Source organism: Zalophus californianus, chromosome 4 (genome assembly GCF_009762305.2).
Source record: "Zalophus californianus isolate mZalCal1 chromosome 4, mZalCal1.pri.v2, whole genome shotgun sequence".
In the NCBI taxonomy this organism is placed as follows: Eukaryota; Metazoa; Chordata; class Mammalia; order Carnivora; family Otariidae; genus Zalophus; species Zalophus californianus.
The window spans coordinates 175,748,648-175,769,180 of record NC_045598.1 but is presented as its reverse complement, the minus strand read 5'-3'; the positions used below and the strand labels follow the sequence as shown (position 1 = coordinate 175,769,180).

Here is a 20,533-nt window from a genome sequence, read left to right as displayed (position 1 = left end):
GAGACAATACCTGTGTAATGGGGCAGATGAAGTTGGTCTGACTTTGGGTTACAATCATATCTTCATCAACTCCTTCTGTTCCATCAGCCTCTCTGTCGGCTTGAAGACCATCTAGAGGGGAAAAGGGAAGTCGCTGAGCCACGGTGGTCTAACGTTGTGCTAAGGACAGGAGGGAGTGGAAGGAAGGAATGGAAGGAAGGAAGGAGGTTAATGGTTTCTCAGGGTCTGTTGGGTGGTAGGCAACCTTGCTAGGCACTTGGATGCACGTTAACTCTTCTGCTCTTAAGAGAATCCTGCAGGGTAGGTAGGATTCTGCCCATTTTTGATAAGGAAACAGACTCAGAGCAGTGAGATACCTTTTTCAAAGAATCAATTTGGGAGGGAGTACTGTCCAGTAAGCCAGAGTGTGGCTTTGGAGTCAGAAGGGCCTGGTTATCTCTTTCACTTCCAGCTGGGAGACCTTAGGCTAGTAAGATCTTTTTCGTAAAGCCTCTACTTTATAGCTTTGTTGCAAAGATTAAAAGAGATGACAAATGTAGCATGCTTTGCAAAGCCCCTGGCACAAGGAAACATTCAATAAAGGGTAACTACTATTAGCTAGCTCAGGGATTCTCAAACTTTTTGGTCTTAGAATACTTTTATACTTTTTGATATTATTGAGGACCCCAAAAAACTTATTTGGGGTTATAGTGACCAATATTTGCCACAGCAGACATTAAGACTAGGGATTTTAAAAATATGCATTTATCAATCATTTAAAAAAAACCACAACTCCTGGGGCATCTGGCTGGCTCAGTCGGTAGAGTATGTGACCCTTGATCTCAGGGTTGTGAGTTCAAGCCCCACGTTGGGTGTAGAGATTACTTAAATTAATAAAACTTTAAAAAACCCAACAACTCCACTGCATGTTAACATAAATGTTATTTTCAAAACTAAAAGTAATTATATTTTCCAGAACAACAACAAAAGAGTTTGAGATAAGAGTGGCATCGTTTTTACATTTTTGAAAATATCTTTGCTGTTTGGCTTAATAGAAGATAGTTGGATTTTGAGGGGCACCTGGGTGGCTCAGTGGGTTGAGCGTCTGACTCTTGATTTCGGCTCGGGTCTTGATCTCAGGGTTGTGAGATGGAGCCCTGCACTGGGCTCTGCGCTCAGCAGGGAGTCTGCTTGAGATTCTCTCTCTCCCTCTGCCCCTCCCCCCACTCTCTCTCTCTAAATACATAAATAAATAAAATATTTTTTTTTTAAAGATTTTATCCATTTATTTTGACAGAGAGAGACAGGGAGACAGTGAGAGAGGGAACACAAGCAGGGGGAGCGGGAGAGGGAGAAGCAGGCTCCCCGCCGAGCAGGGAGCCCCATGCGGGACTCGATCCCAGGACCCCGGGATCATGACCCGAGCCGAAGGCAGACGCTTAACGACTGAGCCACCCAGGCACCCCTAAATAAAATCTTTAAATAAATAAGAAGACAGTGGGATTCTGATATCTGTCTATGCATTCAGTCTGTTGTGACGTCATGTCATGTAGCCTCTGGAAAAATACACTTATGGAAAGAGAGAGAATGAAAAAGACAAGTGACATCTTAGTATTATTATGAAGATAGTTTGGACCTCGTGGGTACCTGCAAAGGGCCCTGGGAGAACCCTAGGGGTCCCTGGACCACATTTTGAGAACTGCTGAGCACACTCATGGTAAGGCTGCCTTTGGAGAGCCTATGTGATTCTGAAATTTATGTTCTTTTCATTTCATCACACTTGCTCCTTACTGAGAGCAAACAGATGATGGATGGCTTCTGAATGGGATAATGAGAATGAGTATCTCATGTGAAAGCCTTTCTTTCTGGAGCAGGGAGACATCATTTTGCACAGACATCAAAGATCAATAGCTTTTTAAATGTAAGTGTTGACAGTGTCTTCCTTCCTCTTTCTCCCCCGCGCGCAACCCCCCCCCCCCCCAGCCTTTCCTGTCCTTACTGCCTTTTCTTTCCCCTTCCTTCTTTCATTCTGGCAAAATAACATCAATGTTAACAATTGCTTTGTTTTTAATGTGGGAGGGAGACCCTTGTCTCAGGTTCAGATGGTCCTGCACACCGTTCTGTTCCTAAAACTGACGGCCCGGGCCTCCCACCTTGGCCAGATGGAATGCCTGTCCAGAAAAGGACCACTGCGGGCAGGAAAAGGGCCACAGAGCACTCGTTCAAGGTCACCCAGTGAACTAATGGCTGGCACCAGGGATTCTGCCCCTAGCTACTCTGGTTTTGTAGGGGTTTCACCTTGTTTTATAGACTACTGCTACTTGTATGTCAGCTTCTTGTGTTTTCCTAGAGAAATGTCCCTCAAAGCAGCTCTCATTCCTTGAAGAAGGCAGGAGTGGAGACCTCAGAGCATAGGACTTCCCAGGCAGGGCATTTTTAACCATTGGCCACTCGGGTACTGTGCCTTCTAGCTTTTCAAGGACCTGTAAAAATGTCTGAGCCCTTGAAAATCATTTGTTGGCTTCAGAACAGGAGAACCACAAAACTGGATTAGTAAGTGAAAAAGGTTGACAAAATGTAATGTTAGATTAACTTCATTAATTGCTGACTTGGGGGGCACCTGGGTGGCTCAGTTGGTTAAGGGTCTGCCTTCAGCTCAGGTCATGATCCCGGGCTCTCCGCTCAGCGGGGAGTCTGCTTCTCCCTCTCCCTCCGCCCCCCCACCCCCACACCAGCCAACGTGTGCTCTCTCTCTCAAATAAATAAAATAAAATCTTTAAAAAAATTGCTGACTTGGTAATCAAAAATATTTCAATTTGGAAGCAATATGTAGGCTGGATTTAGGTTTGAGCTTAATAATTCCCAGGTATGCTAAGATAATTGCTGATAAATAAATAGCCAATCATAAGGTACTTGTAACCAACCTATTTCCAAAGCAAAACTATAAAGATATTTTCAAAAAATTCTGTCAGCAATAAAAGTATATTTAATGTGGAGGTATGTTTGCTGTGATGTGGGATGGGACCTACGAAGGGTTTTTATGTGTCCCAGGACCCGTCTTTGGCATTCACAGAGCAAAGAATTAGACTCCTAGAGGAGTCCTTCCTCAACCCAGTGGTTGCTCACAAGGGCTCAGGAAAGGTGGACAAGGAGCAAAGTCAAGGAGCAGAGCTAAGAGCATTCTGTCTCTTTAATTCACTTTCCAAAGCCTCCGCCTGTGGGCGGCTACTGCCCACTTCTGATTGTGTGTTTGATAGTCAAAATTCAGGTCCCTCTTTGTCCATTTCTTACAGAGCTTCTTCTGAGCTGATGGCAGATTATTTTTTTCCCTAATGGCATTTTTCTGACTGTAGATGTGATACTGTGGAAGTCACCAGAAACTCTGTTAGATGAATAACAGAGTTCTGCCAATGGGAAAAGCTGTGGGTTTGTTTTTTATTTTCTATTTTTAAAGTAGAAGGTAGAGGAAGAAGCAAAGCACAACTCGAATGCAATGACAATCACTAAGGAAGGCTGAGTGGAGAACTCAGAAAACTGTAGGCGGCTATCAACATCCGTGATCATGAAAGAAGGTAACAAAAGTAAGACAGAGGAAGAACGCCGACAGTAATAGTTCACGGGCTGGGAGTCTAAGAAGAGAAAGAGCCTCAATAGCTAAACCTCTCTTGAGATAGAACATTTCCTCACCCGAAATCGGTATTTATAGAAAGTGATATTAATGTTGGGATCTCTGATGTGCTAATGGAAGGTCACACCTGGCAGTAAATATCAGTCACACTCATTTAGTTGATCCAAAGATAAGACTTTTTGATAAGCTTGGTAAAGGAAGACTGGAGAGAAAAATATAGATCATCTACTAGACCCACATAAGTTTTATTTATTTTTGTAAGATTTTATTTATTTATTTGACAGAGAGAGACACAGTGAGAGAGGGAACACAAGCAGGGGGAGCGGGAGAGGGAGAAGCAGGCTTCCCGCTGAGCAGGGAGCCCGATGCGGGGCTCGATCCCAGGATCCCAGGAACATGACCTGAGCCGAAGGCAGACGCTTAATGACTGAGCCACCCAGATGCACCACATAAGTTTTAAAGCTGAAGTTATCTATCCTAATTCTCTCAAACACCTGAGAAATCCGAAATCTAAAGACATTATAGATTTTGTTCAAAGGTAGGCAGGGATTTAGTAAATCAGCGCATGGCTCTGTTTTCTTGGCCTGCTTAATTTGAAGACTAAAACCAGTGTGTAGGTTCTGGGAGCCACCCTTTCCTCCCCCAGATTATTATTTTATTAATAACAGCACCTCAAGTTTACCGCCTTCTACACTGCAGCCACTGTACTGAGCACTTTAAATATATTATCACATTTAATCCTCACAAAATACCCTCTGGTATAGGCCAGAAAACTTAAGCCTCACAATATTTTTAAGGCAAAAGTAGGAAATAGTGATATTATAATAAATAAGTGGATTAAATCAATTTAATCATTATTAAAGAGGTCACAAAAAGTTTTCCTTATTATAAAGTGAAAAGCAAGAAAATTAGTCATACTGCGTTCCACGTACACACACAGGGTATGTTGTTAGAAGTACGTGTCGGCTGTCAACTTGTGATCTGGTGGGCAAATCTCAAATCCCCCCCTTCCGTCCCTGCCTGGGAGGGAGGGTACCCAAGCCACATGCGGACGGTGGAAGTGCAGACAGGAGTTAATGTTAGAGAGGTACCCATAAGGGATGTGTCAGGGTGTGAGTTAGTAACTTGGACGTGATTGCTTCGGATGTCATAAAATGAACGTGAAGCGGAAAGAGAAACCACGGAAATGCCTGAAGTAGTAACCAAGTGCACAAAGAATTCCAGAAGTCTATGAATATTCCCCTGGGACGTAAGTTAGGGGGTAGTGAGGACATCTGTTGAACCCCAAGATGTGGGTTCATCATCAGTCAGTTATGACGGGGAATGAGCTAAACAGCTCTGCCTTCAGTCGTCCCCAGTCAGCCATCATCCTTCTAGCTGCTCAAGCCAAGACTTTTGGAATTATTCTTAATTACTCGTTTTCCTTTGTTCGTCACATCGAGCCTTATTGGCAAGTTCTGTTGACTGGTTCTAAACTATATTCCCTAAGTCTAAATCGAGGAAATCTAGCCCTTTCTCTCGATTTCTACTATATCCCAGTCCAAACAATGGCTTCCTGCCCAGACCGCTGCAGTAGCCTCCTACCTAGAATCTCTGCTCTGAAAAGGGTCGTAATGCTCCCACACTGCTTCCTGCCGCGGCGCTCACAGCCAACCTCCCCGACCAGTCTCCCTCTCACCCACCGTGCTGGACTTAAAGTGGTCTTTTCTCTGTTTCTGGAACATGCCACTCTTTCCTGTCTTTGGGCCTTTACACTAACCTGACTGGAATGTTCTTCTTGCAGATCTTTGCTTTTCCTACTTCTTCTTGTCCTTTTAAAACGTTCATTTAAGTGTTCTCTCTCTGGAGAGGCCTTCTCTGATGTCCCAAGCTAAAAGAGGCCACCCAGGCATGCTCTCTCCCATTACTGGGTTGTGACTCCACAAGGCACAAATCCGTAAGTGCTGTTTTCACCTCCCTCTCTCCCTCCCTTCCTCCTTTCCCCTCCCCCCTGTTCTCTTCCCGGAAAGCAGGGACTTTGTTGTCTTGCTCACTGGTGTTTCCGAGAGTCTAAATGTCCTTGGCATGTAGGAGTAGTTCAATAAATATCTGATTAGTAAAGCGCTTCATCTGACAAGGCAAGGGTGGGCATATTTTTCACAAGGATGTACTTAACAGATTTAATAGCGGTGGCAACACACACACACACACACACACACACACACACATCCTCGCACAATGATGATTTTTATAGCTTTTAAGCAAATAACAGAGACTACTTCACTCCAGCTTGGGGTACAGCCTTGGACCCTGAATTACATGTCAAAGGCAGGAAGTAAATATAAGTTTTACAATTATAGTAGGCTGTGTGGTAATTATAAAGGAGAGTCCAGACATGGTCTTGTGGTCAGAAAATACATTTGGTCCTGGCCACACACAGCCCTAGTATTAGTCATTTGTCTGTCTTCAGGCATCCCAAATTTGGCTACCAGTAAGACAGCTTTATGCCAACTGGGAATAAAAGTTGATTACTGTGTGCTTTTTCAATTAAGCCTGAACATTTTTCTAAAAGTACTTTTCTCTTGAACGTTAGTAGCATATGAAGAAAATACTTTACAAATATTTCCTGCCTGCTCGAAATGCTTATTGCCCTGTCCAGATTATTTTCCTTGCATGATTCTAGTACAGCATATTTGGAGAGGCTGAGCCAACACAGGGAAGATTTGGGGGGCCTCCCTAATTGGGCAAAAGAACATAGATTCCAAGTTTGAAACCCTGTAGCTATCTAGCTACAGCGTTTCAAACTGTTTCTGCACGTGTGTCTAGGCCAATTCCTGACTGTTTCTCATGCCCGATAACCTGTAACCTACAGCTGGGTCTAGGAGTGGCCCCACCTGTGAACTAGGGCTGAGACTCTAAGTAGAAAAAGAAGTATGTCAGCACGCCCAGTCCTTTCGGCTTGGAATTAAGAGCAGAGAGAGAGAGAGACAGAGAGAGAGAGAGAGAGAGAGAGAGTGTGTGTGTGTGTGTGTGTGTGTGGTTTTGTGGTCCACTCCACTGTACTATTGATTGTCCAGCATTGTCTCTCAGTTTCTTCCTGAGACAGGTGGCCTGTCCTGAGCACTAGCGGTTTGGTTGGGCCAACCTGCCACTGAACAAACGGATTCCTAGTTTCTAACAGTCTCTGGCTCTGGTTCAGACTGTGTGTGTGTGTGTGTGTGTGAGTGCAGCTTTTGCAGAATTAAGATGCAGATTATGTCCAGAGAGGGTCTACATAATTAAAGATTTCCAAGATGTCATAACCTTCACAGGACGGCAAAATTCAACAAAGACTGAATTGATACAATTCAATCAGAACACTGGCTAGAACATAATAAGGATCTAGTAAATGTCCTGTATCATAAATATATATATATATTATAATCAATGTTACTTATATAATTGTAAATTGTTACTGCCATTGTTATTTTGACCACTACCACGTGCCAGGTACTGTCCCTGGCGTTGGCAAAAAAACAGTCCTTGCCCTCAGGGAGCTCAGTCACACAGGATCTTCTATATATAATATAAAGTAGTCTTGGGAGGATTATGCATATACAAGATACCAGCAAAGAAGCTCCCAGGAGAGAATAGGGTTTGCCTCTCTGAGGTGCTCATATCTGATCTGTATCCCTGAGAAGGTACTTTCAACCTATATTTCTGATGCAATTCCGCTGCCCCCCTTCAAAGTGAGCATTTCACTCACAGCCACCTCAGGTCAACATTCTGACCAATGTTCTTCCTTTCCTTAGCTGTAATCTGTATTCCTCTCAGATTCTGTGTACTTGGAGAAGCTATCCAATCCAACCCAATCCAAACTGGTCCCTGCAGCGAATCTCCTTCTTTGAAATCTGGTAACACCTGCTGCCTGTACTGTATTCTTAGCTTGAACTTCTTCATTCTTCGGTTGTTTCATGGAGACAGAAACTGTTTTCCAAGTAGGCCGAAAGCTCCTTGGGGAGAAGCACTGTGTGTTCAAGTCAAGTCAACTCAACACAAGCTGCATTTATTGAACATCTGCTCTGTGCCAAACACCACAAAAATGCCAGGCGCAGATGCAAGGAGGATAAGATCAGGTCTGGCAGGAGAGACAGTTACAAATACTAGCATTTTGCGCAATGAATGTACTCATAATAATGTGTTTTGAATAAAGTAGGCGCGTAACCGAGAGGATCTCTGAAGGTGGGGTGAGGAACGAAGCTGAACCTCCAGCAGAAAGTGATGACCAAACCAGATCCTTCAGGGAGGTAAGAAGTGGGAACTACTGTAATTGGGAACACGGGCTCTGGAGACAGCCCACCTAGGTTCAAATCCTGGTTGCATCGCTTTATTAGCGGGGTGCTCTTGGGCAAGTTATCTTTTCTTTGCTTCAGTCTTCTCAGCTGTCAAATGGAGCTAATAATCATAACTACTTCACGGAGTTGTCTGAGGATTCAATGAGTTGATCTCTGAAAAGTTCTTGGACCTTGGAATGGGTATCTGGCAAATAGCAGGTGATCAGCAAATACTGTTATGATTATTAATATTATTATTATTCAGAATGCCCACAGAGCTAGCATAGGGCGGGTGTGTGCAACATATATGCTCAATTAAGTAAAAATCACGTGCTATGGAATCACCCCAAGAGAAACGACATGACCGTCCAATCCAGGACTCGAAATGGGATGAGCGCTTCCACGCCCCAGGGCAGAGTGAGGCCTGCACAAGCCCACTTGTAGTTGGCTGACACAGCACTATCTACATCTTCAATCTGCTGTCCGCTTTCACTTCCATGGCTCTTTCAACACACTCTCCCAAGATCGTGAAAGCAAACCGAACGAACAGTTTCAGATTATTTCTTCCAAGTGAGCTGACATTTTAATAAGACGGACCCTTTCACATTATCATGTACTTGTTGATTTACCTACTCTTGTTTTGGACATATCCTTTGTCCTCAGCTGACATCAATGTGTTAATTTGCCTCCATTTATTTAAATACAGTCAAAATATGGCATATGTCAAACTATGAAGGTTTTATTTTTTTTAAAAGATTTTATTTTATTTGAGAGAGAGAGAGAGAGAGAGCGAGAGAGTGCCCATGAGCGGGGTTGGGGGGCAAAGGGAGAGAATCTCAAGGAGACTCCCTGCTGAGTGCAGAGCCCGATGTGGGGCTTGATCCCAGGACCTTGAGATCATGACCTGAGCCGAAGTCAGATGCTTAACCAACTAAGCCACCCAGGCGCCCCACAAAATATGAAGGTTTTAAAATAACAGAACCCAGTGCATTCTACCGGTGGGGCAAAAACCAATCAGTCAAGATCTGGTCATACAGTATCCATTTTAAGCCAATAAATACTGAAAACCGCCCCAAACTCTGTACTTGCATTTAGTGCTTCTTCTTATAGGATAAGGTTTATAAATGATTTTCTCTAGGTTACCAAGCAAAATCAGGGGGCCTAATGTACACATTCTATTTCTTTGTTTTGGGCAATTAACTAGAAAAACTTAGGATAGGAAAAGCCTGACTAGCTAGCACTGGGAGGGTCTACAACTCTTAGTTATTCAGATCCATGGTAGAGTACGAAGCAAGCACAGATCAGAAGGTGAGAAATCCCTTTCAGGCTCATCTGATGTACTCTTTATTTTAGAGGGTTGGAAACACAACCCATCCAGGCATCCAAGATGGTACATGCGATTTGTTCTTATACCCTTTCCCATCTCGGTCTTAAAACTTTAAACAAACTTCACTCTGTCTCCTCCCCTCTGTTCTCACTGCTTCTGTCCTAATTCAAGCCCCTGGCATTTTCTACTTAGAATATTACAAAAAGTTCTTCATTCATCTCTCTGCCTCAGCCTCTCTGCAATCTAGTCCCCCTACTCTCAGTAGTTACCGTTCTAAATCCATGGCCTCCTAAACGTGACAAGACTTCATTAGCTGGCCCAGAGCATCTTCGCCTCCTTCTGCTATCCACCTCGGTTCCATCCCGCATATCTACCCCAAACTGACGACTGTTGGCCCACACTTGCCATGCTGTTCTGCACCTCTGCTAGCCCTTCACCGAGCAACCCCTGACTACTCTTCAAAGTCAGCATTTCCTCGGTCAAGTCCCAAAGCAGATGTGATTCCTCCTTCAGCCTCCCGAGTGTCTTTGTACACGTGGTGATCATCTGTTTGCTTCTCTACCCTCCTCTCACACTGAATTCCTTAAGGGAAGGAACTCTGCCTTATTGATCTTCATATTTTCAGGGAGTCCAGGCAAGGTGCAAGGCCTTAATAAATGTTCAGTGAATGGGCGGTTGCTGAAACAATTGCTTTGACTATTATGATATAGAAATTGATAAGATGAAAACAGCGAAGAAGACTGCTTTGAAGGCAAATAGTGTGGAAAAAGACAACCTGGTCCTTGATCTCATTACTAATTTTCCAGAAGGGAGCCACAGGACACTGCCTAGGTCATGCCACTCTACATTTTGGGTTCCACGTCTGTGCAAAAGCAAATTACCAAAATGCAAGAGGATAGAGGTCATAGTCCAAGAAAGAAATCATTCCACATGATTGGTTCTGATTCTGTCTGTCCTGAGCCATCTACGTTCATAGGAAAGTATAACAATCAGTCATCAAACATGTGAAAATTATCTTGCGTTTGCTGAATTTCCCCAGGTAGGGCAGAGTGTGCATGCAATCGTGTTCAAGTCCAGCAGTTCTTCGAGCAACACTGGGGAAATCTCCTTACCTGATGGACTAAATTTAACTGAACTATGGCCATCATCACCACTCACAAGATCTGGTAGTTATTGAAAACTATCTTTACCGTCAGAAAATGCTTATTTTATAACATGCAGTGGAAAAATGAGATTCAAACTATATATGTAGTATGATTAATTAATTTTGAAAAATGGGATATAGAAAAAAGACTGAAAGGGAATGACACGACAGTGTCCCTCATGTCCCTGTGAGCGGATGGTACAGGAATCAGGGAAGACATCTAAGATTTCTGAGGAATAAGTATCTAGCTCTCACTTTCCATATCTAGCACTCTTCACGAGACCAAGTAATATGTATGAGATACGTGGAACCGACAGCAATGGGGATGGGACGGATTTGCTTATTTGATTTGTCAAACTGAAACAAATTATGAAATCAAGTCCAGAGATCATAACATTAAAAAAAGGAACTTTAGAGTTTATACTTGCTCAACTTTAAAACTGCAGAGTTTCAATTTTGGGTAACACAGGGACTATGACACCATTGCAAGCCCTGGTATTTTCTAGCTGTATGATCCTAGCATTTGTACTATTTCAAACTTGTCTGCTCCCCTACAAGGCAATACATGGCGATTTCACGTCTATCATATCTTTTCCCCCCCCGGCCTCTCATTTCAGAGCTCCAGACAAGACAATAACCAAATACCTGAATAGAACAGGAGGCTTTAATAATAGAATAAAGCTAGGGCTACTATCGTACTTTGTTTTATAAAGTTTCTCCGAATTCAATGATACATTTGTATCCCCCAAGGATTAGAGGTGAAGAGCCACTAAAGGCATCCATTTAGGGAGAAAGCTCAGAAAGGGAAGCTCTTGTGTCACCAAGTGACGCCCAGGCCTGGAGTTGGATCACGTACCTGATGAGCTCATTACAAAATGCCACAGCATCTTGGTGAGAATTAAATATGCTTACTTTTCCTTTTTACTTGCATTTGATGAGGAGTACCAACATTTATTTTTGATACATTTAAAAATTCGTTTTTTATGATGGCACAATGTAGTCATGTTAAAAAAAAAAAAGAAGAAAAGATAAAAAGAATGAATGAACAATCCCCAAAGTGCACTCAATATGGAAGAAATTTAAAAAAGGTCAGAGCCCGAGGGTCCAAATCTAGTGAGGCTTAACGATGCTGTCAGCCACAAAGTCAGCGGAGCCACCCAAATGTAGCTCAGCTCCCCAGCTTGCAGAGTGCTCAGAGCCAATCAGGCCTTTAGGAAGGCCTAAACTTCCAACAGTAATGAATCCATAGACGCTCTGGTCGGCCTGGACATCTGTTTTCAGTTTGCAGGGTCTTGTCTCAAGTTAGTCTAACAGAAAACATACCAAAAAAAAAAAAAAAAAAAAAAAAAAAGCCTGCCAAGTGGAAAGAAGAGAGAGGGAGAGAAAGGGAGAAAGATGAGGAGGAAGAAGAAGAAGGAGAAGGAGGGGGTAGGGAATGGAGGGAGGCGGGAGGAAAGGGAGAGAAGACAGGAAGGAAGGAGCTAAGGGATGTGGGAAATCTTCAATACCACAGAGCCCAAGGAAAGGCACCTCCGCTTACATACCCTAGTACCAAGTCCCGGTCTGTAAGCCTTCCTTCCTCTCCCCACGCCCACCCCCCCTTCACTTTCCACCCTCTTGCAAACCTTCCCCGAATGCAAAGGAAGACATGACTTCAAAATCGGGATCAGCTTAGGACATAGCTCTTGTGAATGTGTACAATAGATCTGAGTCATTTGTTCGTTTTGTAAACATGAAGAAATCACACTTTTAAAACTTCCTCCTTCATGACATTCATAGCACTTGACGATATGCTTAGCATGGAACATTTACTCTTTTCCTTATCCACACCCATAGTGTCAAGAGGGACAGACTTTCTTTCTCACTGAGAACTCACATACTGCAGGGCAGGTGGCGAGAGGGAGCCGGAGCGGGAGGAAGAAGCAGCCTTCAGAGCACCCGTGGTGTCCATGAGTCTAGGCCGAGCCACACAGGAACACAGAGAACTGAGGAGCGGCTCAGGAGAGCGAATGCCTTCCTTTGGGGAACCTTCCCACTCAGGGACCCCCCCCCAGCCCCACCCTGGACACTTAACACATCATAGGTAATTATCCGTTTATGTCACCGTCTCCCGCAACTCAAAACCAGGGACCGCTTCTGTTCATCTCTGTATCCCTAGTGCTTGGTGCGTGGTAGGGGCTCAGTGTCAGGACATGGAGTTCAATCTTAAGGGGTCCCCGGTACCTTAAAAATTGTTCTGTTCCTTGCCTAGCTCTTTTGCAGAGAAGGGTTTCAATGCACAACCCAGAGAAGAGTTCTGTAAGGCGTGGACTTCAGGAGGGTGGGTCAAGCCCAGATGTAGGTACCACTTGGCTCTGCCATAAATTGAGGGATAGGTCTTAAATTTCCTGGAGGCTGCCACTCTTCGTGTCTATTTCGTTAGGACAGGGGAAGAGGAGATAAAATGCCTTGCCCTCATGAGAGGAAAAAACCTAAATGCATCAATGCAGTAACAGATACATCTTGGGTAAGGAGATGGTTTCTGAAAGCGCAAAGCAGGGTGACTGGATGATCTTGGTTTTCATTTTCAAAGCCCAAGGGGAGTCAAGTCTCTGCACTCTAGTGTATAGTCCACATCCATTCACAAGCTCCAGAAGATCGCATTAATGTGAGTAAAAGCAGAGAGTGGTCAGCAGGGACGAGACAAAGGAAGTAAGGAAAGAGAACAAGAGGAAAAATGAAGGCTCTTGGGACCTGCTGTACAAACTCGACAGAAAAATATAAAGATCTCAAACAACTCCCTTTCTGAGCTGAGGACGATGCTGTGGGCTTAAAGCCACACTCTCCGGCTGGGAGCGGGGGTCTAATCTAGATTGGGGGTGAGTGGCGAGATAGCACCAAAGAGTGGCCCATATCCCCCAACATCGCAGGACAAGGTTATCTTACAGCTCTTTCGTTGCCCTGACTACAGTTCTCTTCCTTTGCTAAAAAAAGTCTCTTAAGACAAAAGAAAAACATGGTGGGGCTACTGGTTGGGTGACTGGAGAAGCCTCTCTCTCTCACTCTGACACCCCTGACCATGAGGCCCTCCAGGGAAAAGGGAGCAGGGGATTCAAGAGCAAGTAAAGGAGGCAGCCTCAGAACACATGAAGGGAGAACATCAAGGAGGCAGAGAAATTATGTAGGGGAGGTAATGAGCACATTAATTATAGGGGTCATAATGAGGAGCAATGGAATGAAATTAAGGAAAGGAAAATGTTAATTGTCAGGAAAAACTTTCTTGGGCCCACTGAGGGAGAGGTGAGTTTCCCGTACTCTTCACACAGACCGGAGGCCATTCAGCTTAACAAAGTTGGTTCAAAATGAGCTAGAAATAATTTAGAGGAAATTTTATTTTTGTTACCAAAAGCAGACTAGGTTACTTGATGACACACAGAGGCCTCTTGTATCTAATTTTATCACTCTGTTCTCTAGTCTAAATTAAATAGTAAAGTAGCAAAAGATAAAAAAGCCTATGACTATTTCATTCCAGAAATATGATTCAACATCTAAGGAGATCAAAACTGGCAAAGTGAGAACAAGTAAGAAGAATGGAACACAGTCAAACATGCTTCAATTTACAACAGATTTACAGAGACCTAACTACAAAGGAATACTAAAAATAGGGCCTGTTTCTCCTACTTTCCAGAACAAATTCAGTTACTGTATTTTTCAGAATCGATACCAAGACGGCAATTAAACCTAATCACTGTCAGGAGCCGGTAAAGAGCATTAGCTTCAAAGTTGAACCCAGTTTCACAATGACATCGAGTAGCATTCTCAGTGCAGTTGGGATAGCTGAAACCTGGAGACTACAGTACTGGAGGCTTAGGGTCAGGAGTAAAATGTAAAGAAAATGTCTTTTCTCTTCCTCATTTAGGAGCTCAAGGTGTGACTCATGCAACTTTCGTCTGGTAAATGTATGCCAACCTCCAGATTTCCTAGGCCCAGAGGATATGAAGTCGGGGGGGGGGGGGGGGGGGGCTGAAACAGACAAGTAAACACACGCCAGTAGCCTAGTGTGCGGCCCCACAGCGGGGCTGTGAGGGGGGGGGGGGGGGGGATGGGAGCCCAGGGGGTCTTCCACACGGGACTGCAGGGGGCGACAGTGGCCCTGAGAGGAATCCTGAAGGAAAAGGAGGCAAGATGAGCAAAGGCCAAAGTGTGAGAGAAGGCGTGCTTGCCTCTCTGTTCTTCTCAGTGACTCCGATCACAGGGACAGATATACCTGGGCATGCACGTTAGAACAAATTAAGCAAGAAAAGCATTTTAAAGTCAGGTGTTCTGATATTACTTGGTATGTTCCCAGTATTCTGTGTGACTGAGGAGCGCTGGAGGGAGGAAGCTGGGAGTGGATGGGACACACGCAGACCTGAATGACACAGGTACTGCGAAGCAAGATGTCAGGGCACTTTTGGAAATTCAACCTCTCCGTATGTGAATTACAAACATGTAACATTTTTAATAAGAGCTTAGGGTAAGTCCTATCTGGCGATGCTCTGTGCCCTCCCCAGTTTGTCTGCTCTTCTGCAGCAGCAAGATGTCAGGGCACTTTTGGAAATTCATCCTCTCCGTATGTGAATTACAAACATGTAACATTTTTAATAAGAGCTTAGGGTAAGTCCTATCTGGCGATGCTCTGTGCCCTCCCCAGTTTGTCTGCTCATCCTTGCCCTTCATGTCAGCTATAAATTCAGGGCTAGAGCTATAAATACGTTTTCAGAGAATCCTTTAAAAACCTTTGGTCTGATTTCAAATCCTAAGACGTCTTAAGCACTGGGATGGCCTGATCAAATCCTTATCAAAAAAACTTTTCCATAAACATTCAATTTCACCATACATACTCTATTACTCCTGTAATACATTTCACTTATTAAAATTCTAGTACTGACAACAGATACTGTATTTTGAAAGGACAGATAGCCCGCAGGCAGATTTAAAAGTAGAGTTTACAACACTCAGGGTTTTATAATGCAGGCTTTCATCTTGTACCATATTAACTATATAACTGCTAACTTGATTTTTCTTTCTTTTCTGTATTGCTTCTGAGACTCTGATGGGATGTTCGCTGCCGTTGCTAATGAAATTCAGGAAAGGACCATCGGTATTTTTACTCTGCTTGGGAATTTTGATGCAATAGATGTTTGCATATTGCTGTCAGAACAAGTAAGACTCCTTATTCCTGCGTGTAAAGGGAACACGGCTTTTCAGAGGAAAAGTGAGAAGAAAAGTCAAGCAGGAAGAAACTTTTGTGTTCTGTTGATCTGATTGTATAAGAAGTATTTTCAAGAGCTTTTATATAATAGGCAAATTTTTATTTTTTTTTCCAACAAACATCTAGTGTAGAAAAACACTGCTTCTAAGTCAACTGTTTGCCAGTTACAAGAAAACAGTAGTTTGGTGGAAAGTGCACGGGAATGACTGGCAGTTCCCAGCTCTGCCACCAGTCAGCTATATGACCTGGGAGGTTGTGCCACTTATGTATTGTTTTTGACCTTGTTCTCTCTACTACCTGAAAAATAAAGGGATGAGAATAGGAGGGAGAGGGTAGAATCTGCAGTCTCAAAAACTTATCCGTTTTCAATCCTTTATTCAGAATTTTACCCAGAGAGGAATCAGGCTATGTTTAAAAAAACAAAAAAGGGTTTCATGGAACATTTAGGTGGCCAACTCAAGTGACTCCTCACACTGATCTCAAGGTTAACTTGTTGCTTTCAAGAGTCAATCTATTTGCAAACCAAACTTGCACAACCTCCTGATTTATGTTACAGAAATAAGTGGCCATTAATAACCTAGCAAATACAATTTGGATTTTAAGTGATGAAAACATGCTTCACTATGACCAATATTAAGTATAAATTGAGCAACAGAGATGGTCACACAAGTACAGCAGGTAGGTGCAATGTGGTTATTACTAACATTTTGAAAATTGTATTCAGGAAACCTTATAATCACAGCATTATTTTACAAGAGTCAATGGACTACAAAGAAGAATTATGTTCAGACCTGTCATATACTTAGAGGAGGAGGAGGGTTGTAAGTCAGCAACAGTAACAGAAATTAAATTGGTGGCTGGAATATGTTTTCCCAGTGAGATGAAGCAGACTTCTTACTGAGCCATGGACTCTTACCTTTAAAGCAAAAACATCTGCCCATTCTTCTTTTCGTTCCTCATTATTGCAAAACCCTCATATAGACTAACCCCATTTTTCCAAATTAGAACTGTTTTTTCAAAGGCTCCTAGGAATTACTTGCAATTCATGCAAACTCATCATCTCACAAATATTAAGTAGACCATCAGTCATTGAAAAGGGTAAGAAGATCAGAGCTGGGGACATTACTCTTTGTAGATGGCCAGACCATGGTATTAGCTGGGGCAGAGGATTCCCTTAGCTTCCAGGTGACTTGCTGGTGTAAATGTCTATGTTGCCAACAGGACCAACAGCTGAAAAATACGAAAAACCACACACTTGGAACCAGTGTTTTTCTGGGAACTATTATTTAAAGATGCACCAACCTGGAAGCCCAACCTAGTTTTACAAAGAATTTTCAAACAAGGAACTCACATTCCCCAGAAGAGCGACCTGCATGCAGCTAATATTTAATCCTCCGTGTTGCAGACAGCAAAATGCCACCCATGGCAAATGAAACTGTGTTACTGACCATGTGAATTTCCTTGCGGTCTGCTTTTCCCATTTCCTGTTTCACTCCGCAAGACCACCAGTGGCCTCCTCACGGCTCTGGGTCCCTTCTGATCCTCACCAGGCTTCCACTGCTTCTGACTCTGCACATGACCAGTGGTCCCCTCTGCCCCATGCCCTGTTTCTGACTGAGGCAATGTGCAGTGCAGAGCGGCGGGGGGCTCAGAGTCACAGTGAGGGGAATCCTGCCTCTCCTCCCCTCCACTGTCTGACCTTAGGCAAGTCACCACCAAGATCCCTGAGCTTTCGTTTCCCCATCTGTAAAATGGGACTATTGTAAGGACTGAGTATTCAACTGAGTGCCTAGTTTAATTTAATTGAGTCATGGATTATTTAATGTACTCAGCACATAATGGTCCCTTTCCCTCCCCACCCCTTCCCTTGTATTCTAAGATACTGGATGTGTCTGCTTTTACCTTCTGCTTCAACTCTGTCATTCATATCTTCTTCAGAACCATTTCAATGACCCATTCCTGCTGGCACTGGGGTCCTGCCGGACTTAACTTTGGTCTCCCTGCATTACCAGGTGCTGTGTGATAATATATGACCTCGCCCAGTGGGTCATTTTCCTAGTCCTGGCTATTTACTTCCTTGCTAGAGTCTTAGCACACACAGAGCCATAAATGATGTTCTCTGAGGACCTATCTCCCCCAGTGCCACCACAGTATCTGTTTAGATGACACATCAATCTACCTACCTACTATGAACTTTCCCCTTTGGTGGAGCAATACCTGGTTCTCAATCTTAAACACCCTCAATCATCAGTAACTCTTTTTATATATGGCACATGTTTATCTTTCTTCTGTGAGCCTTCCTCTTTTCATTCTCACTGGGTCACGTCACCATGTCAATGATCTGCCAAATAAGCAATCACTAGTCATTTTCCACTTGTCCTTTTTTGAGCATAATTTGGATGACTGCCAGAGCTTGCATTCCCCCCCCCCCCCCGCTCCCCGCCCAAAACTTCCTCCCCAGCCCCTGGCCTGTGAAATATTCCTCATTTTGCTCCTTTCTTTGTTTAGAGACAAAAAGGGAAAATGTTGGTTGCCTCCTGGCTGGCTATCTAGAACTTTCCTCCCAATTGTCTCAGAGAGGCCTCACGGAGGGAGACAATACGGGTTTAAATCTTGCCTCCCTCAGTGCCTCTCTGTTACCTAATTTTCCCAAGTGTGTTTCCTCATCCACAAATGGGAAAACAACACCTGCCTGGTAGGCCTGCTCAGAGGATAAAAATGTTTTAGGCAGAAAGCTAACAACAGGGCTTAGCACATGGTAGCTGTCGAGAAATGGGGGCGAAGCGTTTTCTTAACCCTCGGCAGCTCCCTCCTACCAGCCAGTCCCTCCATCGAGCCCCTTCCCAGGCCTTTCGTGGGCGGGCATTTCTAAGGGTTGGGCTCCCTTTTGGAATCCCATCCTGACTTCCCTCTGCAGGACAAACCCTGCCGGACAAACTCTGCCCAAGAACCTCAGCCACTGCTTCAAGACTTCCTTCCAGGTTGCTTTAAGATACTTCATAGCCCCTTTGGGCCAAATCCTGACCTCCAACAGCCTCATCTCAAGATGTCTTTGAAATGCGAACTCCCCAGTAAAGCCTTTTCTGATTCAATATAATGATGCTTTTAGATTCCGACCTTTGAGAGAAACAATTCCACCCCAGCCTGGGGAGAGGGAGGAAGAACTCTGGTCAGATCAGGCAACTGGCTCCCAACGTGCTCTGTGAGCAGAGCCAAAGCCCTTCAACTTCTCCCAGCCAGGGAGGCCGACTGGGTATCACCAAGCTCCTTCTAGGCTGGAAGGCGAGATTCTCTGAATGCGGGATGCTCGGAAGCCTGAATGCCCGGTCTCCTCCACACCCCCCCAGGTTGTTCTGTTGCTGCGTGAATAACTTTTAGGGCCCTTACCCTCATCTGGCTGTTCTCAAGGGCAGAGACCATTCTTTGGGTAACTCAGCACACCCGGAGCTCTGTGCTGGAGGCAGTACTTAAGGCATGCACTTGGATGACAAAGATCAGAGCACGTCCACTGAGGCACAGACAGCCATTGGATGACTCAGAGCTCTCGGCAAAATGGCTTAATTTCGCACCGTTTCAGTTGTCTCAAGAATAGACTCTCAAGAACGAAGTGAACGGAACACCCTTTAACTAATGTAACCTCACAATGGCCCTTTAAGGTCAGGAGTTTTTATCTCTAGAATGCAGATGAGAAAGTACAGACAGACAGCTTCATCCTGAGTCAACAGTGGACCCTGGGGCCCGAGGGCATAGTGGAGAAAACCAAGGAGTGACAGCCAGTAGCAGCGAGGGGGATCTGAGTCCCAGGCCAGGCTCTGCCATTAACCACGTTTATGATCTTGGAGGAGGGCCTTCTCGGACCTCATTTCCCTCATCTGGAAAATGGCCTTGGGCAGTGGTTCCCAAGCCTCGCAGGGGATCAGCATCACCAGGAAAACTATATTAGAAACAAATCTGCATTCTCGGGTCCGCTCCTGAAGATTCTTTTTTTTTGAGACTCTTCTGTAAGTCTGGAGTGGGGCCAGGACTCTATTTTCTGTATATGCACCCCACCCCCAACCCCCAATATGGGAACAAAGGCAGCAATAAGTGCCCAACCCTGGAGTCCCAGGTCAGGGTTCCACTCAGACAACTTTGTCTCTCCCCAGTTCCAAAATCCATTAGGTCATCTTATCCTTCACTCCCTCGAGGAGAACCCAAACTGGACTACTCCCAAGCATATTGCACGGTAGCTTACCACATTCATGAGAACTCAAAGAATTTTGAAATCAAAGACTGGTTCTTAAGACTCACAGGGCAAGAAAGAGGTAATCTTGTTTTGACAGAAATCTAAGCTCAAGGGCAGGAACTTCCCCCAAGCTTCTTGTAACTGAACATGGAACAGCAAAGAGGGAGGGACGAAGGCACTAAGTGCCTTTGCTATAGCAATAGACAAAGCTTCTTTTAAAAAGAAAACCTGTAATATACCTGGTTTTGCTTGACCCAAGCTTAAAGAGTCAGTTAAAGTCCTATGAACAAGAGAAGAACCAACCTAAGGACCTGTTTGCTGTGTAACGCGAGAGCTCTTACCCACTGAAAGCTCTCACTGACACAACTCTGTTGCAAGTACTAATTTTCACATCTTATTGAAAACCGAAGTTCACAGAGCTAGACAAACCCATGTATATTTGACTCCAGAAACCATGTGGTACTACAAACATGACCTTCATAGCAAATGCACCTATGGTCAAAATCTCTAGAAAATCTAACAATGAATAGCAAAGCTCAGCAAGTCTGCCAGTTTTGGAGGAATCTGTGAATTGGAGACATAAGCATGTCCTTTACGGAATTCTCAGATTTGCTCTACTTAGGGGAATTTGGGCAAATATAACCCAGAAACTGGAATCCAACTCCCGTTCTTGATGTTGGTTTGCTGTGTATGTGCCCTTGAAAA

General features: G+C 44.1%; 1 protein-coding gene across 2 annotated transcripts in view; it reads right to left on the bottom strand.

Moving 5' to 3' along the window:
- Window positions 1-20,533, bottom strand: part of NSMCE2 (NSE2 (MMS21) homolog, SMC5-SMC6 complex SUMO ligase) — a 210,215-nt gene that overhangs the window by 8,100 nt on the left and 181,582 nt on the right. For both annotated transcript variants that reach the window (XM_027602694.1, XM_027602684.1), the window contains one exon: window positions 11-111. In XM_027602694.1, coding sequence (XP_027458495.1) covers window positions 11-111 — 101 coding nt within the window. The remainder of the gene's footprint in view (window positions 1-10; window positions 112-20,533) is intronic.